This window comes from Phalacrocorax carbo, chromosome 18 (assembly GCF_963921805.1).
Source record: "Phalacrocorax carbo chromosome 18, bPhaCar2.1, whole genome shotgun sequence".
Lineage (NCBI taxonomy): Eukaryota > Metazoa > Chordata > Aves > Suliformes > Phalacrocoracidae > Phalacrocorax > Phalacrocorax carbo.
The window spans coordinates 13,057,876-13,085,330 of record NC_087530.1 but is presented as its reverse complement, the minus strand read 5'-3'; the positions used below and the strand labels follow the sequence as shown (position 1 = coordinate 13,085,330).

At 50.7% G+C, this 27,455-nt stretch overlaps 1 protein-coding gene across 3 annotated transcripts in view; it reads right to left on the bottom strand.

Annotated features, from left to right (window-relative positions):
- The window catches only part of LOC104051068 (dual specificity testis-specific protein kinase 2-like), a 41,478-nt gene extending 14,861 nt beyond the window's left edge, over positions 1 to 26,617 (bottom strand). The window contains exons 1-5 of one of the 3 annotated variants that reach the window (XM_064469137.1): positions 26,288 to 26,617; positions 8,531 to 8,729; positions 4,434 to 4,555; positions 4,238 to 4,286; positions 3,333 to 3,482 (exon numbers count right to left, since the gene is read on the bottom strand). In XM_064469137.1, the coding sequence (XP_064325207.1) occupies positions 3,333 to 3,482; positions 4,238 to 4,286; positions 4,434 to 4,555; positions 8,531 to 8,729; positions 26,288 to 26,472 (705 nt within the window). In that variant the 5' untranslated portion in view covers positions 26,473 to 26,617. Of the gene's footprint in view, positions 1 to 3,332; positions 3,483 to 4,237; positions 4,287 to 4,433; positions 4,556 to 8,530; positions 8,730 to 24,314; positions 24,448 to 26,287 lie in introns of those variants that run through there. The other 2 variants (XM_064469138.1, XM_064469139.1) reach the window with 2 other exon arrangements.
- Between the last annotated feature and the right edge of the window lie 838 nt (positions 26,618 to 27,455).

The following is a 27,455-nucleotide window of genomic DNA, read 5'->3' as shown; positions in this document are numbered from 1 at the left end:
CACACACAGACATCTAGTTCCTCCTGTTTGTTCCCCATGCTGTGTGCATTGGTGTACAGGCATTTCAGAAAAGTACTTGAGCATACAGGTTTCCCTGGAGGGGTGCACAAGGACCCACTATAGCCATGCACACCCTTCAGGTGGTTGGTCTCCTGGTTTTCATCTCGTGAGGCAGCTAAGGCACCTTTATCAGTGCACTGGTTGACCTGTCTTATTCCCCCATTGTATGTGATGGCATTAGCATTGCCACTTTGGCCCCCACCTACCAAGTCCCTCAGTTTAAAGCCCTCCTCACCAAGTTGGCCAGTCTGCTGCCAAAGATTCCCTTACCCCTTCCAGACAGGTGGATTCCATCCCTACCTAGCAGGCTATGGTTGCTGAAGAATGTTCCATTGTCATAAAAGCCAAAACCCTCAAGTCGATACCAGCCACATAGCCAGGAGTTGATTTGCATTATTTGCCTATTTCTAGTTGCCCATTTTTTTCCAACAGGTAAGATGGAGGAGAAGATAACTTGGACACCAATATTTTTCACTTGCTTCCCCAGGGCTTTATAGTCTTCCTTAGTTCTGCCCAGGCTCTGGCTTGCAGAGTCATTTGTGCCCACATGGAAAAGTAGCAGCAGATAGTAATCTGTGCTCTTGACAAGTTGTGGCACCCTCTCAACGATGTCTCAGATCTTAGCTCACGGAAGGGAACAAACCTCTTGTGACCCCATCAGGTCAGCAGATGGGTGCCTCAGTGCCTTTTAAAAAGGAGTCACCCACTATGAGCACTCGTCTCTTCTTTTATGGCATCCGCTCTGGCTGTTGGTGCAACTGCACCTTGCAGACCTTGCTCGTGATTGTCTGCAGCCACTAAAACTTCAAATCTGTTGTTGGTAGTGATGCTGGAGGGTAGGGGTTGAAGCAGAGCCCTGCTTTTGTGGGACACCAGGGTCCAAGGTGCCTTGTTCTCAGTGGCGTCCACTACAAGAACGTGGTTCTGAAACCACCTATCTACCTCTGCCTCGGCTCTATTAATATTACACAGCCTTCTAACTGTCTCCTGCAGCTCAGCCACGTGGCACAACAGATCATCCACCTGTGCACACCTTGTGCGGGTTCTTACCTTCGCACCAGGAGAAGGGTCAGGGCACTCGTTGCAACCTACCTACTGTACTGAGGCCTCCTTCCTTACCAGTTCCGTCTGGGTGGATGCATCTGCCATCTCTGGGGCTTTTGCCATGGGAACACTGGTTTTAGCTCTGCAGCAAGTGCTCGCCATCCTGGCAGAGACCTAGAGAACTTCCCTGGGCTGTGGGCCTACAAGCTGGATTCAGCCCCCTCCCTGCTCACCCTGCCTGTGCAACCTGCTGCACAAACTGCCCCGTCACGCCCTGGCTGACATGCCACACGCTGTTTGCCTGTCCTGTTTGCTCGCACTCCCTAGGGGCCGTTTAAATCTCCTGCAGTTGCTTGTGGCAATGTCCAAGCCACATCAGCCTTGCTCACGAGAGGTGCTGGGACCTGGCAGGCTGCGCTGCTCTTCCGCAGGCTTCTCTGGCTTCAGGAACCCCCTTGTCTGCCCCAATCTAGTGCCCAGCCATGGAACTTACCGTTGCCACTGCTGCATTCATCACCAACTGGCCAAAAAGTACATGTCAACCCTCTTCACCATTCAGGCAAAGGCAGTCAGGATCACAGCCACAGCCCTTAACTGCCCTTGGCTACACATCCCTAACACAGCTTGCTGGAGGAATTCCTATAAAATTATCTTAAGGTGTCTCAAAACCCCAGCGGTTTCAGCCTGTTCCCCAGAATTTCCTCCTTGGCTTCTGCTCCCAGGGAACTAGCAGAAACGACAGGCACCTTCTCCAGATGGCTCTCACTAACAACTAGATTTCAAGTGAGCAGATACACAGTTCTCTCCTGTATCTTCATCCATCATCACTGCAGGCTTCCTAGGTTTCCCTGGGGAACGATGACCTTCTTTCAATGTTGAACCACCTCAGCGAGACAAAAGGAACAAGCAGGGGCCTTCGGCACTTTCCACAAGCAGATCTGGAAAGCTCCTGAGCTCATCAGTCACCACCAAACAGGAAATTACATCTCACCTGACTTCAGAGTACACTGGCCAAGAAACCCATGGTCAGAGTGAACCAGGTTCTTGCCCTGTCCTTGCGATTTCGTGGTTAGTAACTGAGCCAAGTAAACAGCCAGAAATTACAAAGGTGAGTTTCATTCCTGTGCTCATGTCTTGAGAGACTGTAATGCTTGACTGGCTTCCCCACTGCCAACCTTCATCAATATTTCAAGTTTCTCTTGAAAATCTCACAGAGCACCAAAAATATGGCTTGTATGAGATACACCACTACCTATCCAGCATCAACTGCAAGGACTTGCAGGCTCCATTTCCATGAATGACCAAGCCAGCCTCTGGCATCAGCTGACACAGATATGGTCCAGGCTGGTGGCCAACCCCTCAGCTCACCTTCCCTGTGATATCATGGACATGCTGCAGATCCATCTGAGGTTTGGAAAGTTTTGGCCAAGAGAGATCAGGTGCTGCCCCACCACATTCCTACTGCTGTACCAGTGGCAGAGGAAGAGCCACATCAAAGTCATGGACAAATCTGAGAATGGCAAAGCCCCAGTGCTATTCCTGCCCCCATCAAGCAGCATGAGCCCACGCTGAGGAAAGCAGCCTCTCAGTCAGAGGGCCAATTCAGCAGGGACATGATGTGGCTTCGCGTTGCCCCCAAAGCCTCTCTCTAGACACCAGTTTTCACAGCTGGCATGTGCCAGGGTGTGAAACCCATAGAGGGTGACCATCCTAAAATCGGTGACGTGGATCCTCTACAGCAAGGAAGAACAACTTCTCTGACCTTGACTGAGGAGACACTCATCTCCTGAGCTCTCCTGGTGCTCTACAGACACAGACCATACCATACCCAGAGTCCATGACCAGATCCTGTTAGCAACAGCTTCTTCCTTGCTGTGAGAAGGAAAGGAAATCTCTAAATCTGGCAGAGCTTCTCCTGCAACCACAGGCAAAGAAAACCATGTGCAATCCTGCACACATTTTCATCTGTTTTCTTCTCTGACAGAAACAGCACTAGGAGCAATATATTTTTATCTCTATCTGGGTCTCCTGCTTGCCAAGTGATGAATGCAATGCAATGACAGGTTTTACCAAGAAAGCTTCCTTGCCTGCAGAGGGATTAGCGTGGATCAGAGGATCAGCATGAAGCCTGAGGCCTCCTGGTTATAGCCCTAAGGGGTCTCTGTATGGTCCCCTAACACAGTTGCATTCAGCAGTCTGGGGGTGCCATCCCCTTTCCAGCTGCATACCTTGGAGTTGAGATCTCGGTGGTAGATGTTCTTGGAGTGCAGGTAGATCATGCCTCTAGTGATATCAGAAGCTAAGTCCACTTTTTCCTTCCATGTCAAAGCAATGTCTTTTCTGGCCAGGAGCTCCTCCAGGCAACCCCCATTCACGTACTGTGAACAGAGACAAAACACAGGTGGCTGTGCAGCCGGGCACAGGTTCCCATGGAGCTTCCCGGGTGCTGAACCCTCCCTCGCCAACCCAGGACCCATCCTTTGGGATGGAGGTTGGGAATGCCACTGCGTGCAGGAGCCCCTGTGCTTGTATGGTGCAAATACCACTCCTGGCACACCAAGTCACTGCTGATCTCCGGGCTCTGCCCCACTGCAGGGATGGCTGTATAAGCCAGCCGTGGTCCTCACTCCCAGACAGTGCACTAGAGGCAAAAAGCCTGGCAGCAGCTCAGTCAACACCTTCTGCCTCCACAGCGTAGGAACAAGGTGAGACCTCCCTGGTACCAGCCCAGGCTTTTCCATTAGGCCACACCACCATTCCAGAGACACCCTGGAGGTCTTGCCACTCCTCATCTACTTTACTTTCTACTCCTACCCTCCATCCCTGGCTCCTCCTCTCCCCACAAGCTGGCCCGTTCTGGCCCTTTGGTGGTACCAAGCCAACCTGAAACACTTTTTGGCTGACCTGCCTGAATCTCATGGCCCTGCAGTGACTGTACCCCACTCCAGCTGTGATCAGTTGTTGGGCAGAAAGGACCAGAAGCCCCTCCAAGGCAATCTTGCTAGTCCAGAGCCATTCACAGGTATAGGAGTTGGAGAGGTGTAGATATGCAGTACAGGATCTCTGCCATCCTCCCTGCCAAAGAACCACAAGGTCCTTGCCTGCCCACAGCACACTTACAAGAAACCTTTACCTCCAGAATGGGGTACAGCTTGTCATCTTTCACGCATATCCCAAGATACCTAAGCAGAAGAACACACCAGGAAAAAAAATAGAAAAGAAGCCATCAAGATTCAGCCCAGTCCCCTACTGCAAAACTGCCTTAGAGACATAAAGCCAGCTCCAGCCCCCATCAGTGCCCACTGCTCAGGGCCAGAGGATGTGCCCACCTGACAATGTTGGGGTGGGACAGCTTCTGCAGCAGGCTGATCTCACGCACAATCACCTCTTGGTCCACATCGTTCTTGTAGATCTTCACCACCATCACTTTACAAGCAGCAGCCTGGGTCACCTGGAGCCAAGGTTGGAGCAGGACATCTCTTAGCTTCCAGAGGTCTGCCTGAATCTCATTTCCTGCTGCCCAGAGCTTTGCACAGTCGTTTGGACAAGTGCAAGGTGCTGTCTCTTCCACATAAGCTCCACTCCAGTGATGCCTGCCTGGGTGGCTGGGGACAGCTACGTCCCAACACATCACAACACTATTTCTCTGCCAAAATTTGTGTGTTCCTTGGGCTGGAGGAGTTTCTCAGCCCATACTGGGTTACCGCAGAGCTGACTTTCTCCCCTCCAATGCCTTACATTCAAAGTCCCTTCCCAACCACAGCCTGCCCCACATCTCCATCCCTTCTTCCTACCTGGGTCTGATCACTGCACAAGGCTGCCGGTCACACTCCTCATGCCCAGTTCCTCCTGCACCCCTGCCCACGGCAATCTCCCTTCCACCCAGGCTCTGCCAGACAGACACAACAAAAAAAGCAAAGAGCCAGCTCGACTTTCTCCTGCATCCCAGGACAGAGGTCCCGTGTCTGCTTCCAAGCCACATGCTGACCTGAATCTCTGCTATGGATTACCATCAGACATTTAATTCCTAGGGCTTCCCCTGGGCAGGGATACTGGGAGCTAAAGAACAGAAAACAAATGCTCTTCCCCCATCCTACAACACTAAACAGACTGAGCAGGCATTTTTAGGAGGACATCTGCTGTTCCCTGTGGAGGCACCAGGGTTGGGCAGTACCGACTGCAGGGGTTTCACGCAGGCTGCAGGACATGCAACAGTGCCTTGGCTCTCAGCCCTGACAGGACCATCCAGGGACTCTGCACTACAGCTCATGTTATCTGGGTTGATGATCTGAATAGCAGCTTCCAGACCACATCACAGAGCACTGTGGTACTTTAACATTCCATTCCTCAATTAACATCTGTTTTAAGGAGACTCATGTACTAAATGCGGCCCACGCTAATATCTTGACAGCTTCCCCAGGGCTAGCACAAAATCCAGCCATGAGTTTAATTTTCTCTCATTTTGAGGTTTGTGGGGTTTTGTTTGCTTGTTTTAAGGGAAAAATAGTTTAGACACAGCATGAGCTGGCTTAAGAGCATCACTCTGAGTCCCAAAGCATCACCCATTGCTCTCTGTGATGGTCACTTTATGGATAAGGTTACTAGCCCAGGTGAGGAGAGCAAAGAGCTGCATGTAAGACCTAGCTGGGCTGGAAGGAGAGAAAAGTTCATTATAACCAGGGTCATAAAACAGTCTTGGGAGCAACATGAACTGCTGCTTCCTTTCTAAAGGAACACAACCTGATAGTCAATGTTATCACTGGAATAACTCTGCATTTCCACTCGAGCAGGTCATAAGGAAGCCAGGGCTCTGATACCCTCACCCGATGAGGCTTCATAACCACAGACTGTGGGTCACTAATCAGATGTAACTGATTATGAACTGTAATTGAACAGATGTAAATATAAGAGATGCTATCAGTCATCTTTGTGCAAAAATTGTGAGTGTCCTTATGTCCAGGACAGAGTACAGGGAGCAGCTGAAATCCGGAAGATCTGAAAAACTTTCAGAAGAGCTAATGCTGAGTTTCAGTGAGACCTATTAGCTCTGCACAAACTCTGGTGGAAACACTGAGCTTCCAGGTGAGGTTGCATGTCCCAGCTGGACACCAGCAGAGTTCACAAAAACTGCCTAGGCCAGTGGAGTCAGTGAGTGCTGGAGGGGTTCCTGTCCAGCCTGGTCTGGAGAAGAAAGGACTGAAAAGCAAGGGTAGGCCCACACCCAAAATAAAGTAGTGAGAGAGATGGGCAAAAGTAATGGGCTCAGAAGGCCTCTTCCAAGACAACAGGCGCTAAGACTTTGTTCTGGACAATCTGGAGTAGCCTGTGGTCTGCTCTGAATCACGTAAAGTCTCCTGCTTTGTCCTGGATTAGTGTGAGAACCAGGGAAGCACAGAGGGTCCTCCAAGGTATTCTTATTTCATGCTAATGAGCAATGAAGGGTGAAGATCTGGTGTCAGCCTTGAGTGGAGAAATAAAGGTAAAAATCTGGCTCTGGAAAGTTGCAGAAAGACAGCATCTGTTGGCAAAGAGCTTCAAAGGACCATCGCCAGTGATGCTTTGCAGCAGGAGTGCTGCTGTTCAGGTCTATGAGTCCACAGGGACTGGCTGACCCAAGAGGACCATGGGTCATCAGAGCACCCGGTTACAGTCATGCTCAAGTCCCCACAAACGACTGTCCTCATCCTTAATCCTCCTCTGCTGTATTCTGACTATTTGACACATAGCATATCATTCAAACTTTTTTTTTTTTACATTTCTTTTTTCTGCTTCTATTTCAAGGAATTATTTCATTTTCATTCAAGATGTGTGTCTCCAGCCTGCCTATTGCTGGAATTCCATTCACTGCCAGGGCAGGAGGAAAATGTCACACACAGAGGAAACAGCAACTGTTACTATGAAAATCTGCTAGCTAAAGAAAAGAGAAAGCGATCGCAGCAGCATGCTGTGTAGGTGGGGAAAACAATTACTAAAGGCAGGATGTGACAGGGAGAAGTATTTGTCATGTATTGCTCCAGTCTGCAAAGAACTGCCATAGAGCTTTGGCTAAAGATTCCCCTTGAACAGCTTTAGTGCACTGTCCCTGGACCTGAAGTTCACCCAAAGGCTTTATCACAACACCAAGCCCAGATACAGTAAAGTAATGTGTGTTTATCTATCTGACTTGCATATTTTCTACAGTTCCATGGCCAAATCCTGTCAGCCTGGCTCCATTAGTTTCAGCCGGCCACATGTGCTTACAGCAGTCAGGGATCTCACCCAGAATATGTCAGAGTACTTCTCTGGCAGAAGCATCTTGTGCTGAGAAATGTGCAGTCATTATGTTTATCGCAGGGCCAGTCAAGCTAAGGAGCTGAAGGCAATGGTGGAGTCAGGCCCAGTCTGTTTCCACTTGGTCTGTGTCACATCCCAACAACCAAAACCAGTGTCAGCAGCCATATTCTGGAGGGCTGCTGGGAGGAGAGATAAGGTGGGCAAACCTGTCCACTCTGCAAAGCAACAAGGCATCTGCTGTCAGAGATGAAGGCTGAGTCTCACTTCCTAATGCGATGCACCTCCTTTCACTTTGCTGTTCACAGAGCAGTGATCACTGAGGGCTGCAGGGAAAGATCCCCAGATCCCATCCACTCCCCCCAGATAAGCAGTGGCACTCCTGGGCTGAGGAGCAGCATTGGATGGGGAGAAAAGCTAACAGCACCCCAGATCCTGTGCTTGCTCAGTGTTAAACAAACTCCCACACCAGTGGAGCTTGGTGCAGGGAATGACTCACAACAGCCCCAGTGAGAAAAGCAGTTTTGCTTTGGTGAGACACCATCCACATCATGCACTGGCTTGCAGGGAGCCATGGGTCTCCTGACATGAAGGCAGCAGAGGCAGAAGTGGACAGACCACCAGCCTGTCCCAGCCTGACCCTGCCCCAGGTGCCCAGCATCACCGTGACACAGGGCAGCAGCTGGAGAAGGGTGACAGCACTGGTGTCTCCATGGAGTGTGTGTGGCAGGTATTCTGGGAGAAACACACACAATTTACTTTTACATTCTTTTTCTCTATATATTTTGCTACAGTTTTGACAACAAAACCTGCACAGAGCATAAATATCCTCTAATCTCATCCAATACCCAGTTTAGCTCCCTGACAAGCCTGTTGTATGACTAGATGACAGTAACAATGAACATTGATTGATTGAGTCCTCACATCTCCTTTTTCGCTATGGAAGGGGAGATGTGCATCAAAGGCAATGTTCTAAGTGTGCTGAGGGGCGTGTTCTTTCCTCCCTCACCCCATTCAACCTGCCAGAGTAAGCTGGGAGGGATAAAGATAAGGAAATAAGCTCAGGGACTCAGGGATAGGTTCTTCAGGTGAGGCACCATCTACACAGCCTCAGCAGCTGCTCAGCGGGTTGTGGGCTGCCTGCATGTCAGTTTACCTTGTAGACCTTGGAGAAGAAGCCGCTGTCTATCAGCTCAGCATTGAAGTTTTCCCAGAACTCCAGCTTCCTGACAGCTGCGCGCAGCTTCTGCCAGCGGTCCACATGGTAGTAGGTGTCGGACGACTCACCGTAGTACTGCATGGGGCTGGAGGGCTCCGGTGCAATCAGCCCTGCCTCACATATCATGGAGCAGCAGCTAAAACACAGTGTATTTCACAGTGAACCAACAGTGGTACTTGGACATGAAACAAATACCTGCTCTAGAGACCGAGACTGGACAAAGCCTCAGGAACAGAGGCACGAGGCACCGAGATGAGGCCCCCTGCAGCACACGTTGCACTGGGAAGCACCTATGGGCACTGTCTCCTGGATAAGTCGTCCTGGACTTAGGCCTGCCTTACGCAGGTTGTATTTGGACTTCTTTAAACTAGGGCTTAAAAATGTCAAATTAGCATATATTCACTTATACCTTCCAAAGGTTTGCCATAGATAGGATGCATCACCATCAACACATGATAGTGCAGCCCAGGAGAAGTCCCAGGGACTTGGTCTTGCTCAGCTAGATGTTGGGTTAAAAGCCACTGTGTCTAAATTGCGCTTTTAGCATAGGTCATGCACCACATACTAATGCCACATCCATTACCCCAGAGCTCCAGACAGGGCTTAGCTACTATTGCAGACAGAGGGTCATGGCTTGAGTGTGCTAGCAGGAAACACTCGATCTTAAAAGGGTCCTCTCTTGGCTGGTGCCTACAGTTCATTATAAGACCTAAAGAATCACAGAACAAGGAAATGACCCAGCACCCTCCTGTGTATCCCAAATTTGACTCCAAGCCCCACATGCCTCTGCTAAATTGTTTTCCTTTTCCACTGCTCTGACTCTCACACTTCCCTCTCCAGTCCCCTCCTTTTCTTCCCCTTTCTGCCTTTTATAGCACCAGGCTCATACTCCTCCAAAGTCATATGCCATCCTTCCTCTTCTCCTGCATCACTTGCCTCTAGTTACTTCCAAAAATGCAGGGGAGGCAAATCCAGTGGAAAATGGCCTCCTGACATCCTAAGCAAGTTGAATAAGGCACCTACTTCTGGGTAATTGTGAACAACTGTTGGTATGCTACAACGCTGTCTGAGCACCTTCCACTTACAGCATGCACTCAGATTCCTGGCCGCCCCCGCGAGCTGCTTTGCTAGACTGTAACCAGATGAGACAATGGTCAACAAAGGGCAATTCTTCAGTGCTTCCATATGAAGCAAAGGTAAGCTCTGCCCTCCATAAGTTTCTGTCCTAGGTCTTGCACAAAACAAGGAGCTGTATCAGCATCCCTTGATTCTGTGGATTATTTCATGGTTACTTTGCTTCTACAGGGTGAGGCAAAACCTGCACTGAGATATGCACAAAGTGTTTACACTGGCCACCTCATCCACCCATAGTCCAGCTAAGATCTAAAGAGAGAGCTGCCAAATGGGAACAGACAGATGTGGTGGCAGGACTAAGCAGGGCAGGAATTCAGGAAGAGCTGAGGGCTGGGACATGGGGCAGGCAAGCAGACAGTACTGAGCTGGGCAGGGTTCCCTCACCAAAACAGGAGGCAAGACCCAGGCTGAGACTCAGAGAGCTGCAACTCAGGTGAAAAAAACAGCACAAACTTCTGAAAGCAGCCGGACCCCAAAGTTGCCACCATAGGACGGTCCCACACAGACTGCAGGAATCCAGTCCCAGCAAAATCAAAATGACACCTGGGATCCTACCTGACTGCATGGCAAATGCCTGCAGGACCAAAGCCCCAGAACTGCTCCTGAACAGGGCACCTGTGACCCAGGCACAGGCACGACAGGTCCCCTTGGGCAAAGCAGGCTGCCTGGGGCTGCCTCTTCTACAGGGAATGGTTTCCTTTTCAGAAGCCTCTCTGTTCAGTGCTTTTCCCATGTACCATCTCCTCTTGCCATGACCTAGTTCGCCAATTGCCTCTTTGTCCAGTGAAGAATCCCTGCAACGTCCCCACCACGCCGGGAACAGCCCCTCGCACTATGCTGCTGAGTGGGAGCCGAGTCTTTATTTTCTTCTTATAAATGCATCTGTTTGTCCCCACATTAGTGCTGACATGTAGGCCGGGGAAGAAAACAGCCTTTCAAAATGCCAAGCTTTATCTGAAGCTTTATTTGAAGGATTCCTAGAAGCTGGGGAGGGAGAGGGAGAAGGAGGGAGAAGGTGGGAGAAGGATGGGGATCAGGGAGGGTGGACTCAGGGGACAGCCCGCAGCCCCAGGCAGCAGGGCAGGGCACATCCTCGTGTCACCAGCAAGGTTTAGAGCACCCAAAGATGTGCTTTTGTCTGAGCAGGGAAAGCACTGGGACAGCTGCCCGTATCCCCAGTGCTCCCAGCTTGAATTCACCCCACGGTGGGGAGACCATGCTGGGGCACAGAAGGAGGCTTGTCCCCTGCAGGGAGAGGGGAGACGGAGCGGGAACCATGGTGCCACTGGTTTCCATCACCCTCTGGGGAAACTGCCCATGTCTCCAAGCTTTCAGCTGTGCCCGCAGCAAACAAGGAGCTCCCTCCGTACACAGCACCCAACATGCACCTTCCAGCTCCCCGTGGCAGCAAAGAGCACCGAAGAAGCAGCTCACATTTCCTGTGAGCAAGCCTGGGCAGCCGGGAAATGTTTGGATGCTGTGAGATGTCACTGCAGGGAACTCACTCCTTGCCAGATTAAAAATATGAAATTAGCTGTCATTTCGAAAAGCAGATCTGAGACACCATCTTCCTCTGGACTTTCCTCATCTGCATACACCAGAGAAGAACCCACAAGCCCCAGAGAAGGGTCCAGCTCCCCAGCAGAGCTCACTGGGGCTGGTCATGCTTGCTGCCATGCCATGGACTTGGCAAGGCTCCCGCAGCTGCCAGGGCTGGCAGAGAGGCTTTGCATGCACCCTGTGAAAGCAATTGTGCAGCCAAAAGCATGTTTCCAGCCCCACCACCACAGCTGGCTCCAGCCCAGGGAAGGGCCCAGCAGGAGCAGGCAAGCATCGGGGGGTTTATTCCCTCTGTTCAGCAATGCAGCACCCATGGCTCCCAAGTAAGCCACCACCCAGCCGGCAGACCAGCTCTCCCAGACCCATGCACAGCCAGACATGGCCCTGAGCATCTACCCAGGCCCAGGCTCTGCTGCGAGGATGCAAACCCCAGGCTTCAAACCCCTCTTCTAGACAGCAAATTTTCCTGCAAAAAGGGAACAATAGACTCTTCCTCCTCTTACCTGCCAGAGAGCCAATGTGCCACCCCTGCCACTGTTTCCAGGACTTCTCATCATCAGGAAAGCAGCTTCTCCCCAGCCTCTTCTTCCTCCTCTGCAGGAGGCTGGACTGGGCCCAGGGACTTCCCTGGGCCAGGAAGACCAGTGCCTGATGACTACCAGCTCTGTTCTGGGGAGCAGCATGTAAAAGCTTATCTGGTGCTTACTTTTGCCATGCAAAAACCTTCTGTGAGTGGGAGCGTTCTGTAAACAAAATATCTTTGCCAGGACAGTAGGCTTCCAGCACTGGGTGCCAGCACTGAGGTGCGCAAATCGGGGCACCCACCCTCCTCGTGGGGGGGGCGGGGGGTGTATGGGTGCATGCGTGCACAGATGTGCAGGATTTGGCCTTGGGCAGGTCAGGTATGGAAATCTGTTTAGAAATCTGTAGGTGCCTATCAACATTTTGTAAGCGGCTAGCACTGGGATTTACCTGTTGTGTTGCTGATAACTATCCTGACGCTTCACTGATGGCCAGTTGTTTACATCTCGTCATTAAATCAGTAAACCTCTTCAGTCCCCAAATGGTTTAAAACTCAGAAGTGGAGTGGTTTTCTCCTGCAGGACATGTGTTGGCTGGTCCCTACAGTCCTCTCCATCCTGCCCTACCTGCACTTGGCTCATGCAGAGGGAGGGATGAGTGCTCATCAGCTCCCAGGTGAAAATGCAAAGCAAATCCAGATAACAATGGTGACGTTAGATGAGATCATCTGTCTAAGCCAGATGAAAAAAACTCCTCAGTAGAGTTACTCAGCATTTATTTCTGTCAATAGAAATGGACTTTATTCCATTCTGGCTCTTTATAACAGACACCAGCAAACCTTCCTGTAGCATAAGGAAAATGTAGTAGGTCAAGCAAAATCGAAATGGATTTGCTGACCCCTAAAAATAGGTCACCAGTATTTTTGAGTTCTTGACCACAAAAAAAAAAAAAAAAGAAAAAAGTATTTCTTGAATACTACCAGCCTGGGGAGGAGGCTAAAGACAGACCTCCTGCTGCCCAGCGAGAGGCTGGTTTCCCACAGATAAAAGTGACATTCACCAGTGTGAGGATATCGGGAACAGCCCTGCAGCCAATAGTTCCCAGCATCACCAGGGACCAGCTGGCTTTCTCTGGGTGCCATCATTACACAAGTTAGCAATTAGCTTTTCATAGGCATCCTTACACGAGAACATCTAGTCTAAGCTTTGCTGTTTCCCTCAAGTAACCCAAATATATTTGATCTCTCCAGCAAAAAGACAATTTTCTGTTGGGGGGGAATAAAACAGAATCAGGAAGGCAAATTCCTCTCTCACAGGAAGGCAAATGACAGTAAATTACACAGCAGGGATAAAGGGATACTTGCATTTCATTTGAGCATGAACACATTTTTCATAAAATGCAATAAATAAATACAGCCAGGAAAGTAAGAATTAAAAAGCTCAGGGAAAGTTACTGGCAGGATAAATCGTTTTCACTCTGCAAATTCAAGTGCTTATTATGCTGCTGTCAACAAGGACATCTGCAAGCCACAGACCTGGTGGAAATCCTGCCCTCCTGGGAAGACATTATGCTCATGGGGCTGGGATCACACTCTGGATTGCAATCCCGGCTTTGATATAGCTGCTCTGATTTCAAACCTGTCCCTTGCCAGGTAAGAAACAAACCTTAGGAAAGATCTAAAATCTGGGAAATCTGCTTCCACAGGAGATTTAAACATAAAGGAAAGTAACAAGACGACCGATAGCTAAAGAATCCTTCTGCTGAGGGGAAAATGCCAAGTGACAGGGACAAGGGCATTATAAGATGCAGCAAATGGGAACTCAGATGATCCGAGACGACAGCCGGTCCCTGGCACAGGTAAGTATAGGTCTTTGCTATAACTGGCCAACATACGACATAAATCCCCTTTGAAATCTGAAATAGCTAAAAGACTCCACAGACGTTATGCTGAGGGAGGACCTAAGCATTGGAAACCTGATCGGGACACAGTCTTGATCCCACCTAACTTATAAACGAAATTCACATTATTCAGAAAGCAACCTAATCAAAAAGCATAAAGTTTCCAGGTGAAGATCTATGGCTGATGCTACCTGGGGGAGACAAGCTTTTAAGATCTTCTGGCCCTAGAAATCAGTATTTCCCCAAGGATTTCAAGGACGAGATTGTCTGTAACTTTAGCTTTAGCAACAAACATTTTTGAAGATAAGTCGAGAGGCAACTCCAACAACCTCAACGACCAAGTCCTCCAGCAACTGACTTGCCACTTCTTCACAAGACAAGACTACAGGGGAATGAAGACACAGCTGGCCCCCTCCTCATCCAAGAAGCCCTGATCTCTAGCTTCTTTGCACCCACACCCAGTGAATGGAGTCCCCCTTGAAATGGCTTTCACAAAACTCATAAAGACTCATCAGGCCAGGACGCATAAAGACATTTAGGCAGCTAAGATGCAATTTGGCCTCTAGCGGGGTTACGAACAGTCAGGCACCTAAGTCTTCCAAGAACTTGGCTGTTCTGCACTAAGTTTTGGGCAAGTTTAATCCAACCACCTGTGAAGGTCTCTGTGCAGAGTCCTCCCTGGTAACACTCCCCATGCACAGGATGTGCCACAGCACTGCCTGCCTGATGGGAAGTTAGTGGGTGTTTTGAAGGAAGAGAGAGAAGATAAGAACAAGTGAAAACACACTCTCCAGAGCAGTCAGCAGAGAAGGCTTCAAGTAGGCTTGCCTTTCAAAATGGATGATGATCGCCAAGGCACCCTGATTCCTTTGAGATGAAAAGGTACAGAAAAACATAGAAAAAAACCCAGCTGTAACAACTCAGCAGTCACAAGCCTAGTCCCACACATTTATTCTCTATCACTGGTCCCTTTGCTGCTCTCCTCGTGCATTTTCTCTGATTTTTATTTTAATTCTGAAGACTCATGGTACAAGACACCTAATAGATGTCATGGCACTTATTTCACCAGCATATATAAACTTCATTTCCCCCTGATATTTAATTGACTCCATACAAACAAAAAAGCAGAGCAGGGCACATGGATTAAAGGAAGCTCAGTGTGTGGGAACTGTCAAGCATTTTAGCTGGGTAGAACATCCCCAACACACCCTCTCCATCAAGAAAAATGCATTAGGATGAGAAAAGATATCTTGATCTTACTGCTGAAATGTTTGAGGCATCATCTGATAGCAATTACTGTAACTTGCTTTTTATTACAGCACAGAGATGAGGGCTGAAGGCTATGTAGGGACCTGGGAAGGAGGTGGGGGCCATACCATCAGGCAGCCCATGAAGGGCTGGGCTCCTTGCAAAGCCAAACATGCTCCACAGCAGGTGAAAGCCATGCCCTTTATCCTTGGAGTTTCCAACCAAAACCCCAAAAATAAACCTCAAATCTCTGTGTTGTTCCCAGAAGACAAGAGACTATTTTTAGCTCAAGGATTGTTCTTGGTGCAGATGGCTGCAGTCCTAAACTAGAATAAAGTCTCAGGCTGTCTGCCACACTCTGCTGGCAGATGACCCCATAGTGAATGACCCTCTGTGTCCACCTCTCCTCAAATGCCAAAAAGCAGTAACAGCCCTTTGCTGGTTTCTCAAGACATTCTGATATCTCAGCAAGGAAAACCCCATCTGCAACAACCAGCATCGCTTCTCATCAGGTAGAACATGGTTTCCTGCCCCTCAGGTTCTCTCCTGCATGTCTTGTTTGGTGTCCCAAAGCTTTTGCTACCTCCTGTCCCTAAGAACTCATTGGGCTGGAGACGGCCAAGTGCTGTACTGCAGGTACATGAGCAGCTCACCACAGCAGTAATATCTGGCACTAACAGTGCTTTATACGTTCAATAAACTGCTGGAGTGCTACATGGTCTTTGCCAGCTGTTTCTGAGCAACACAAAAGCTCCCCCACTGAGTTTCACACACAAGCTCTCACCACACCTGTCAAGTAGTTTTCCTCTTAAACCTGGTCTATCTTTTCAAACCACTGGACATCAGTCAGTTCCTGCTAGCTCTTATATTTAATGCATTAAACACCCACAAAAAAAACACCGAGTGGAAACAGCACCAAATCCCCTGAAAGCACTTCATTTTGGGGATGCTTAGAGGGCATTAATAGAGCTTTGCACTTTGGGAGCCAGGTGGGAGGAATTTGACTTTGCACATGGAAAACAATCAGAAAATGGCTCAAAGTCACAGAACTGCCCCAGCACCATTTCGGAGAGGACCCAGTGGACCTGAGACCCATGCTCCAGCCGTATCTCCATCCCTTAGATACAAGGGGATGAGTTGGGTGAAGAAGATAACTAATGGACACCCACCTCCTCTTGACTGCTGTATCTACTCTACTACTGTGGCATCCTCCAACACTGCAGTGCTGTCTGCTGTTGGGGACAGGGGCAGACTGCAGGCACCATGAAACTCTGCTCTTCTGGGGCTGTTCCTAGGAAAACACTAACCATGATAAACATTTTAAGGTCTTTGAAATCTGCAGGTGGGCAGACACCAGAGTCACCACTGTGACCGTGCTGCTCCATGAGATTATTCATGTACAGCACAGAAAAATCCTGCAGAAGTAGCACAGCGCAGTGAGTAAGGACACCTAGGCTGCAGCCCCAGCCAGCATCTCCTTGGCATCACCCTTCCTCTTCCTTCCTCTTCTTGGCTTTTCTCAGCCATTCAGGATGGGGACCAGCTCTTAACCTGCACAGAGCTTGCAAAATGGGGCAAGTGCTACCAGAGCTAGAGGCTCATGAGGAACAGCCGCCCCAGAGAAAACCGATTCCCACCAGGTTGCTGCCCTGTTTCCACAGGAAAGCCACACTCTGCAGCATCCTGAGGCCAAGATGGGAGGTGGAAAGCCACAGACGTGGTGCAAGGGCATCCATGTCCCCAGGGCTGCACAAGGGGCTTTTGCACCAGCTGCAGCCAGACAGGTATGGAGAATCTGCTGTGCCCCTTCTCTGACTCCAAACGGCCTTTTAGCCCCACATCCACTTACAATACATCCCTTCCCACCACCTCTCAGACGCAGCAACACAGGATGGAAGGTGATACATTTTCCAGAGATCTCAGGGGCTTGATCAGTTTAAAGGAGAGCAAATCGACCCCGGCTCATCAGACATGAAAAGCACTCATTGATCACCTGCATGTCCTATTCACTACTCTCAGGTGAGCAAAATTTCTCGTTTGAACTCCAGGGCTGCCCAAAGAGCACCACTATCACCATGGGCCCTCTTCTCATGCCGTAGCACCAAACACCAGCACAAGGCACTGCTCAACATTTAAATGGAGCACAAATCGGAACCAGAATAAGCTCTTCAAACTGCTCCATGCCATTCTTTGGCAGGTGCACAAACAGAGCAGAGGTTCCAGTTGAAACTAGAACACAGGAAACTACTGCAGCAGCTGTCCTGAAACAGGGAACCTGAAATAAGCCATGGTCCATTTGGGATCCTGTACATTGGGGCTGCCAGGAGGCTTGAAGTTACCAACTGAAGAGTGAGGCCTCTGTGTGTCAGGGCTTAGAGGTCATTACACTAACTGCAGAGGGGGGATGCTGCTCTGCCCTGCAGGGCTCAGGGGATGCTCAGAAGGGGTTCTTATCGGTGGGAGCACAGCCATGGGCACACCCATGTCTCCAGGGCAGAGGAAGTGAGCTGCATGATATGCTCTGACACTCAGCTGTGGGGACGGTGCCCAGCTGCCCCTGGCACCCACAAGGACCTGGCCAAGGTAGGACACACCCTGTGCAATGCCAGCAGTGCTGAGGACATCACAGGACACCCCAGGAGGTGGGATCAGTCTTTCTCAGGAAGTGCTGGTCTTTCTCCAGCAATTATTAAAACCACCAGGGAGATCCACTTGGACCAGGCACCTCACTTTCAGAGAACTAAACCTGGCAAGAGGTGACCCTGGGCCCCAAATACCCTCGAGGCTTTGGGCCTTAGTTTGCCCTTCTGCTGACAGCAGCCATCTGGGCAGAGAGAAACAGCAGGTGAGAGACACCTGAGGGAAACAACCTGAGAATTAAAACAAAGCAAATGCAGTCTTTAATTTAAGGGCCACTCCCGTTCTGGCAGAGGATGATCCCTTGGCTGAGGGAGGACAGCCTGCTGTCACTTCCCGCAGACTCGGCAGACACACTAGCCATATGCAAGAAGCATCAGGATGCAGGGAAAGCCAGAGAGTGGTGACAATGCCTTTTTAACTCAGGCTCACATCAATGAACAACCCACTGGATCTGGTCACAACAGAGGTATATTAAACAGCCTTGTTGTGTATCCCTCCCTCACTCCACCATCACAGCTTCCCACCCTTGTCCTATGGCCCTTCTGTGTTCAGTGATACTTGGGCTCTGCTTTGGTTTTCAAGCTCTTCAAGATCTAAGACAAAAATGAGGCACCATCCTTCCGTTAAGCAGAAATCATTCATTGTACTTCCTTCCTAAAGAGACCACTTTTCCCCTCTCCACATTTGCAGGTCACAGTTCAAGGAAAAAGATAAGGCAAAAATCTGCTGAGAGGATGGAGGAAAGCTGCCCCCAGCCTCCTCATCCACGGGGAGCAGCTGCAGTGGTGAGCACACAAGCAGGCAACCCCCAGCTGACTGAATTTTAAAGCCTGTATAATTCAGCAGTGAATTTGACTCATGCTTCCTAATCCTGCCTCCAGCGCAAGATGCATGTGCCTCCCTGAGGGAATGGCTCCAGTGTAACATTAATTAACTCTTGATCCACCATGAGAGGAAGGGCAAAGCTTCCCCTGGGCTGAGGTATGCCAAAATATCCACATTCCCCAGCCTTTCCAGTTCGGCTGCCTCCAGAGCAAAGGGGCAGTCACTCAGAACAAGGACTTTATAGGCCCCAAATTGCCCTCTGGACGTGCTTCTCTCCCTGCATCATTTACAGAAACATCTGGGGCACTATCCAGCTAATTCACAGCCTAATATTGCATTCCGCATAACCTCTCTGTGCCGCTGGGACAGTGTCTGTGCAGGCTGGGAAGTCTGCACAAGGAGAAGATCCCGAGCCCTCACACTGCCACATTCACTCCAGTTCCTTTGCAGATTCACCACCGTGGTCAGAGCCACCCCTGTGCTGGGCAGGGCAGCGCAACGGGGATGAAGTGGTGGCGGGTCCCCAAGCAAGAGGCATCTTCGCAGCAGACCTGAATCCAGCAGAGGACACAGAGAGGCTGGTAAATCTGGTGTGAAACCTTGCTGATTCAGAGGGGTCATCCTGGGAAAAATTCTGCCCCTTGTAAGCTTAAGAAGCCCCCAGCATGTTTCCCCCTGCACATTTTCCACTCTCCCGCCAAAGCAGGACTGTAGTAAATATCCAGCAGATACAGCTGAAATCCAGTTAGAGCATCTCAGACATGACTTTTCCAAGCAGTGGAAAATTAATCACAGCAGTCCCATGAACTCCAGCTGGGTTGTCCCCGGTGCTGGAGTTATGGTCTTCATGAACTAAACAATTGATCTTTCCAGGCAGCTTAAAACAAATTAATGAAAGACAAATAATTTGGAGCAAATGTTCTCAACCTTTTATAGATATGGGGCAGAAACCCCTTATTTTCTGCTTGTTAGTCTTCTTCCTACAAAAAGCTAGAGCAAAATTATTTCAAGGCATTTGGCATAGACTGCTGTGCTTTAAAGCTTTCTCAACATTGGAAAAACACATTTTCAGGCATGCTTTCACTGCATTATGCAGCTTGTGCACAGAAACAACCACCCCCTCTCACACTATACAGACAAAGTCAGGAGGTGACAAATCCTCTTAGATTCACCAGTACTGAAGAGGGCTCATTTCAGCCAGCCCATTTCTCAGTCTCTGCCACCCAAATCTTTCCAGGAGCTGGTATGACGGCCAATGCTGGCATGATGGCCAGCTGCACACCTCAGCTACCCTGGCTGCACCAACAGGCATGCAAGGAAAACACACTGGCTTCAAGACTCTGTGTTATATGAAATGTGACTAAGGCTCCAGGTCTCAGCTATGACAGAGGTTTTTGAGTTGCAAATACAGACACGTTACTTCACAATTTTCCCCCCTTCAACAGATTAATTCATGCTTAGAAAAAAAGCTACTTCAAGAAACAGCTGCTGACAGTGGGAGGCCAGCAAGGACCTCATGGGCACTGGGCCTTTCTATCCCATGTGTACACAGGGACTAAAACCACTGTAATCTACTGGCCAGAGGCTGCAGGAGATAAGTAGGCAAGAAATAATTTAAAAGCCCATGCTTTGAGATGGAGGTAACCAGATCCATCTCAGCAGGGCAGCCAAGTGCTTTCTCAGAAGTTCAGCATCCCCGCAGCACTTTTGGGCACAATGTCCCTGTCCTGCACTTGGCCCTCACCCCAGCCCACGCAGCAGGGCTGTGCGGATGCAGGGGAGACGGTACCTGCTCCAACAGCCTCCAGGATACGTCCAGTGAGACACAAGTCCTTCCAAGGGGAGCGAAGGAGGGCAAGCTCCAAATACCACCATGTCAGGGCAGGATTTGTCTGTCTGCCTTGGGGACAGTACCCCAAGCTGCATTTGCCTCAAGCATCCAGGACTGCTCTCCCATAACACCCTGCTCTCCCCCCTCTCCACTATGAGCCTTCCTCTCACCACCACCTGCTGTATCTAATCCACCACTGGCTTATTAAAAACTATATGAATTGTGTGAAGTTGAGCTTCAGCTGGCTGACAAGCTGCCCAGCTCTCCTGCACACCTCAGAAAGTCAGGTTACCCCCACCAGGGAAATCGATCAAGCATTTTCCCCCCATTAAATCAATTTCTCCATGTGATGCTACATAAACAAGCAGTATTTGCACAACACGAGTTATAAGAAGCTTCTCAAGGCAAGCAAGCTGTTTCCAAGAGCTCTGCGCACACCATCACAGCCACCTAATGCCAATGACACTGAATGCAGTAAAGTCTCTGTCCAGGGAACAGTTATCACTCAGCAGCTCCCAAAGGGCCAAAGAAAGAGAAATAGATTTGCATCTGAGATGAGCATTTTCTTATCAATATATCACAGCAGACTGAGCCCCTAAGGCAATCCCTAACAGATGGAAAAACTAAAGCTAAAACATAAGAAAAGCAAGTTAAGTGACTTGCCCAAGGCCATGTGATGAGCCAGTGTCAAGGTGAGATGTCAAGTCTGAGCTGTGAGGGGTGAGAAGGGCCCCCTTACCCCTCAGCTCACAGACCCAGCTCTGCTCATTTGCCTTCTGGGCTCCCATTTGCAGCTCAGCACAGAAGGTATACAGTGATTTGTATTGAATATCTCCCAATGCATGTTTTTCTTCTACTAATCCGCCCAATAAAGCTTTTGAAACTAATAAATTTTTAGCCCCAGAAAGTACCTTGGCCAGAAGTTGCACAGCTCAGTAGCACACCCACTGCATGGGGAGCAAGAATCAGATCTGCTGAGACTGAACACCAGCCCAGGCTGCACCTCTGTCAGCACTGCCCACCACAGCAGGCTCTTCACATCCCCTAACATCGCTGCCGAGCCTTTAACCCGGCTCTGGCAGGGCAGCAGCGTGGCAAGCAAGCCTCCCCAGCTGGCGAGCTCATGCCCATAGTGGGTTTGTACTCTGCAATTTCCTCATTGTCCACTTCCACACCAAGGAGGGAGGGCAGTGGAGAGGAACCCCCGGCAGCAAACAAGCAGTTGAGGAGTAGGACACTGGTGAAGATGCAGTTCGTGCAGCTTACCTCTCCCAGGACATCAAGGCCCATTCCCACCCCACTGTAACTCCAGTGACTTCAACAAACTTGCAGCAGTACAGAGCTGACCCACAGTATGCACACTTTATCTAATTAGAGCTGTCACTGAGGACACGGGAGCACAGCACCAGCCAACCACTTGCTAAATAGCAGCAACACCACACTTCATGTTCAGTGGCAAAAGCCTTAACCTCTAGCCTTAAGCGCTCATGTTGAAGATCAGATGGGGCAGGAGCCAAGCATTTGCCTTCAATGCTGAAAGTTGAAAGTTGCCTCAGAAACTGTGCTCCAAGTCCTTACGTAAGTCCTCATGGCCTTACTTTATGTAATTCCAGGCTGCTACTTTACATAAAGTTTTCATTTTAAAATCTGCCCTTAGGGGAGAAGATTATGCAAGACTTAATTTGAACAGTAAGAAAGACCCTGAAGTGTTTTCTTTAAAGGCCCTGATGTTTTAAACTCTGACTGCAGGAAGCCACTAGGCTTCCAGTACCCAGCAGAAGAAAACCAGCTTCTGTGTGCACAAGGCAGACATGCAGCAGCTTTCTCCATACAGCAAGAAGCGTGGATGTGGCAGAAAAATCACAACTTCTGCCATAAGTGGGCTTCCTCCTTCATGCCCATGCTCTCCAGATAACTCCTGTGCCACTCCCCACATGCAGGTACATTTGGCTGCAGCCTGAATATATCAAACATACTCCTGAAAGCTTTGCCAATTGGTGTAGAGAGGTGCTTTTGTTACAAGAGGACCTCCAGTTTCAGCCCATGAGCTTACACACTGCTTTGAGATCCTCTGAAACATCACTAGAAAGCACCAAACCTGACGATCACAGGTCTAATAATTTAAAAAGAAAATAACAACAGTGTATGAACAGCAAGCATCAGCAGTGGGGACTGCTGAGGAATTTACTGTGCAAGGAGGACCTTGCCTGGTGGACAAGGACAACAGGGATGCCGGAAACACAGCTGCCTCTCACCCCACACAGCCTCCCTACCGGGTGCAAGGAGCAACATTCCTGCAAAAGCGCCCGTTCCTGGTGGAGTAATATTCAACAGGAAAAGGACAAACAAATACGTGCTAGGTACCCTGAGTGACTCAGCGGTGACTCCTGCCCATGGAAGGACCATGGGCCAGGCAAGGATTCTCCAGCGAGGTCCCTGCAGGACCCTGTGGGGCTCTCAGTGCTACCCGGTCCTCCCCACACTGATGGGCCCATCCCACGATGAGCTTATATACCAGCTTCGCAGCCTGGTACATCCCTCAGCCTCACTGCTTGGGTCCAGCTTGGTTTTATATTCCTTCCCTGTTCAGGGACAGGAGCACTGTAACTCTTTCCTTGTGATTTATAACCATCCACATGCAGGTAGCTCTGCTTTGAACACTTCCGCTCCAGTTGGCGTCTGTTTGACCCCTGGAAGGTTTGTGCCATGCTGTGACTGACCTTGCATGATAACAGTAATCCTTTCACTACTCAGCACTGGCTTTTTACCATTTGTTTACCTCACAGCTTTACATACACTTTACATGCGGGTTTTACATAGCCTCCAACTCAGTTTTCCCTGTTGTCTGAGTGTTGTTTGGTTTGGGGTTTTTTTTTTAAAGAAAAACAAGATACATTTGGGATTGAAGCTGAAGGCAGGATCCTGCAGCTTGAGCATGCTCTCTCCTGGGTACTGTTTCTGCACTGGAATCACTGAACTTGGCAGGGAAATGGAAGAAGGAGCTGCTGGAGCTGCTGCGCTACAGATGTGGGAGAGTCCTGCCTGAGCTGCCCTGAGCTATTCATTGCTGCTGCAGGGCCCTTGTTCATGGGGCTGCTAAGGGGTAGATCCATGTCTCCAAGCCAGGAACACCATGAAAGGGCAGGGGAAGAGGGACTTTTCTGCAAAGCAGAGACTGGGCTGAAAACACACCTCTCCTTCAGCAAGCCAGTCTGAGCCAGCATGTGCACAGCGCGTGCACAGTGTGTGCACAGTATGCGCAAGCAGCATCCAGAGCTGCATCAAAGGCAAACTACTTGCTTGGACATAGGGAAGGGTGACACAGAGCAACTGCCTGAGAACTCCACACCAAGCACAAACTATTTTTTCTCCCCCGTGGGATCTACCTTTTTCTTGCAGTCTTCCAAAAAGCCCAGGGCCCTTCTCTGAATTAAGACTAGGGACAGTGCTGGAGACATTGCTCTCTGTGGACCACCAAGCAGGTCCTGGGTGCAGCAGCTGGGAAACCACCTCTGGCCCCGCTCAGGACCAGCCCAGGCTAGGAGAACCGCTCCGTCCGGAAGCTGCTCCTCCTCGCCATCGCTCTCAAGAACAGCTCTCCCCCATCCCCTGCCTGCTCAGCCGCTCCCGTCAGGAGGCACAAAGAGCAAAGGAGGCTCTCGGGGCTAGAATCAGCTCGGCCCCATCCCTTCAAGGAGGAGCAGGGCAGCCAGCAGGGCTTAATTAATACAACGGTGTCCCCTTACAGATCGCTCAAGTGCTCTGCGAGCGGCAGGGTCTCAGCGCCGCAGGTACCCGGCACGCCAGAGCTCCGCCGCCGCCAGTCCGGGCCCGGTACGGCGGCTGCGGGCGGTGCCGGCTCCCCACGCCCGGGGCTCCGCTCCCGCGGAAGAGAAGGAGAAGGGTCCGAGGGCGCTCGGGGATCGCGGCGGGGATGCCCCTTTTCCCGCGGGGTGCGGCCCGCCCTCTCCGGAGCTTCCCGGCGGCGACACGGCTTGACACGGCGCGGGGCCGCCCGGGCCTCGGCTCGGCGACCCCCGCCCGGCCCGAGCGCCGACCCACCTGCTCCGGCTCGGCCGCAATGGGTCCGGGTCCTGCAGGGCGCGCTTCCCTCGGCTCGGCTCGGCTCGGCTCGGCTCGCCGGCGACGCGCCACCACCCGCGCGTGCACCGGCCCCCCTCCACAAGGAGGCATCGCCTCCTCAGAACACCCCCCCCACCACCCTCCGCAGCGCCCCCCGCCCCCGGCGCCGCAGCCCCTCCCGGGACAAAGGGCTGCGGCTCCCGGGGCAGCGGCCCGCCCCGTCTGTCCCCGCCCAGCACACGGCATCTGCATCGCTGTGTCCAGCGGGCAGCTCTGCATCGGCTGCCCCACGGCGCTCCCCACGCCCAGCCTCCTCCGTGAAGCACAGCAAAGGCAACCCCAACCATCGGCCCTCCCGTCAGAAACTTACCTCTAGGTCAGGAACTTACCTCTAGGTCAAGAACTTACTCCGCCGCACAGTGGGACCTCGGTTGGCCCGGTCAGATCCCCCCACCCTGCCCCTGGCAGCTCCCCAGAGCCTGCTGGCTCCTGGAGGATGGATGAGGGCTGCTCAGAGCAAAGGCAGTTCAAATGCCAGACATGCCACACGTGAACGTGCCTGTCTCACAAGGGCATCCAGGCAAGGACACCACCACTAGACCCCAGGCTATGAAATGGTGACAGGCACTGGGACTTCCCAGTACTTGCATGAAGACAGAAGAGCTCATGCAACCCCATCCTGAGGAAAGAAACACTTTCTATTCCTGTCTCTGACAGTGAGCCATGTCTTCTCACTTCTCCTCCAGCTCTGCCTCCTCTCCCGGCTGCCACCCCATCCCTTCACACCGAGGATAAGGGTGCTCGTAGATGGCAGCCACACAGCACCCACGACCATGCACTACAGCTCTCCATGGACCCACAGGGCAGGAGCAGGGCGACCCCCTCTCCCTTGTGGGACAGGCACCACAACATTTCTCCGTTGATAGAAATGCTGCTGTGACATGGGGTGAGGGGACCCTGTGGGTTACAGCAACCCCACTACGAGAGCACCCAGGACTCATTTTGGTTATTTGATGAGGACAAGACAAACAAAAATCTGGGTCATGCAGGAACAGCAGGCAGCTGGTGACAAGGGAGGCCAGGCAGCCACAGTCAGAAACACCTGTGCTGCACTGGTGACTCTGGTGTGCTCCAGAGCAGGATGGGGCTCTCAGGACAGCAACGTGTGACCAAGGCTCAGCCCTCTGTCCCCACCAAACAGCAGGGGCCAGGGAGAGGCACAGGCAAGAAGGGGCAGTTAGCCCCCTGCCCTCCTCTCTGGACCTGCTGGCACCCCGGGAACACCCCATGCTGCCACGGCTGGAGGCACATGGAGCCAGGACCAGCGTTTATCCCAGACAGCAAGGCAGGCTGCAGGGGAGATGCTCAGAGAAGCCACACAGGCTCTCCTGGGTGAGGGTCCTTAAATCCTCTCTGCAGAGGGATTAACCAGCCTGGGTAGTTTCCTTCAATAACAATGAAATCAGGTGGAGCAAAAATGGCCAGTTGGATACTGCAGGAAACTTCAATTTAGGGTGTCACAGATCCTCTTCCCCTCAAGCACTACAGACCCCCTCCATCAGAGCTGGCACAGGGCACTGACGTGTGCAGAGAAATGTCTAGTTGCTACAGATCACAGGTTTTGCCCATACGTCCCCAAGGCCCCAGACATGATGTCTTGAAGCCCCTCGTACTTCTACATGACTGTCGTGGTTCAGCCCCAGTTGGCAACTAAACACCACGCAGCCGCTCGCTCACTCCCCCCACCCCTGTGGGACGGGGAAGAGAATTGGAAAAGCAAAAGCAAAAAAAAAACTTGTGGGTTGAGATAAGCACAATTTAATAATTACAATAAAATAATAATTATTATAATATTGATTATGATAGTAATAACAATAATGATAATATAATAAAAAGGAAAAGGGAAAAGGGGAAAAAAAAAAAAAACAAACACAAACAATACAAGCACTCACCACTCACCAACCGATGCTGCCGGTCCCTGAGCCACGATTACTGCCTCCCTCTCCCAGCCAGCTCCTCCCAGGTAACATACTGGGCATGACATTACATGATATAGAAGATCCCTTTGGCCAGTTTGAATCTGCTCTCTTAGCTGTGCCCCCTCCCCTCCCGCCTTCTGGTGCACCCAGCAGAGCATGGGAAGCTGGAAAAGCCCTTGACTAGTACAAGCACTACCCAGCAACAACTAAAACATCAGTGTGTTATCAGCATTGTTTTCATACGAAGTCCAAAGCACAGCACTGCACCAGCTGCAGGGAAGAAAATTAACTCTATCCCAGCTAAACCCATGACAATGACAACCACCAACAAGGGAAGCAACAGAAATCCCTTCTCTCTGGGATGCCCAGGGGTCATGCTGACCCTGTGAAAGGTAGGTTCCACAGATCACAACACAAGATGCAGTTTCAAACTGTTTTCTAGCACAGAAAGACAGCGTTTAGGCATAACTGGCTGTTATGGCTCTTAATGGCTTCTAGGTACCTGACTTTAAGAATATTTACTGCCATCTTGTAAACACGGTTGCTAAGATGCAGCTGTACAATGAGAAACCATCCTCAGAAGTGTCCTTCCACTGCAGCACAGGATCTGAGAGCAGCTGGCTGGGCAGTTATTGCAGAGATTCAGTGCAGCAGTGACCTGCAGAGCCCAGGTGTACTCACAAGCCAGGCTACAACTTTGGGCTACAAACTCCTCCCTCAAATTGGTGACATTTCAGGCATATTTTTGTTATGACCAAAAACACAAATGCAGTGGGAACAAGCAGATTTGTGTGTGCGGCATCAGGAGCTCATCAGCAGACTGGCACCTCAGGGCTGTCAGTCAGGCTGTGCTCTGGGTACCCGCAGCTCCGTGGCTTCATTTCCTTTAGGGGAAACTGGGAAAGGGATTAACAGGGACTAAAATCCACTCCATTCACATGGCTCAGGTGTCAGTGATCTCAGCAAATCCAACAGGTCAGCCAGGCAAGTCCATTTGCGGAGTGAAGCTCCCAAGACCAAAAGCTCACTTCAGTGCTCAGTCCCAGGCACTTCACTCCTCACTGCAGCGCAGTCTCTCCTTCAGGTACGGCTGGCCCAGCTTGCTGTCCAGCCAGCTCCCCTGCTTTCCCTGCTCTCCCTC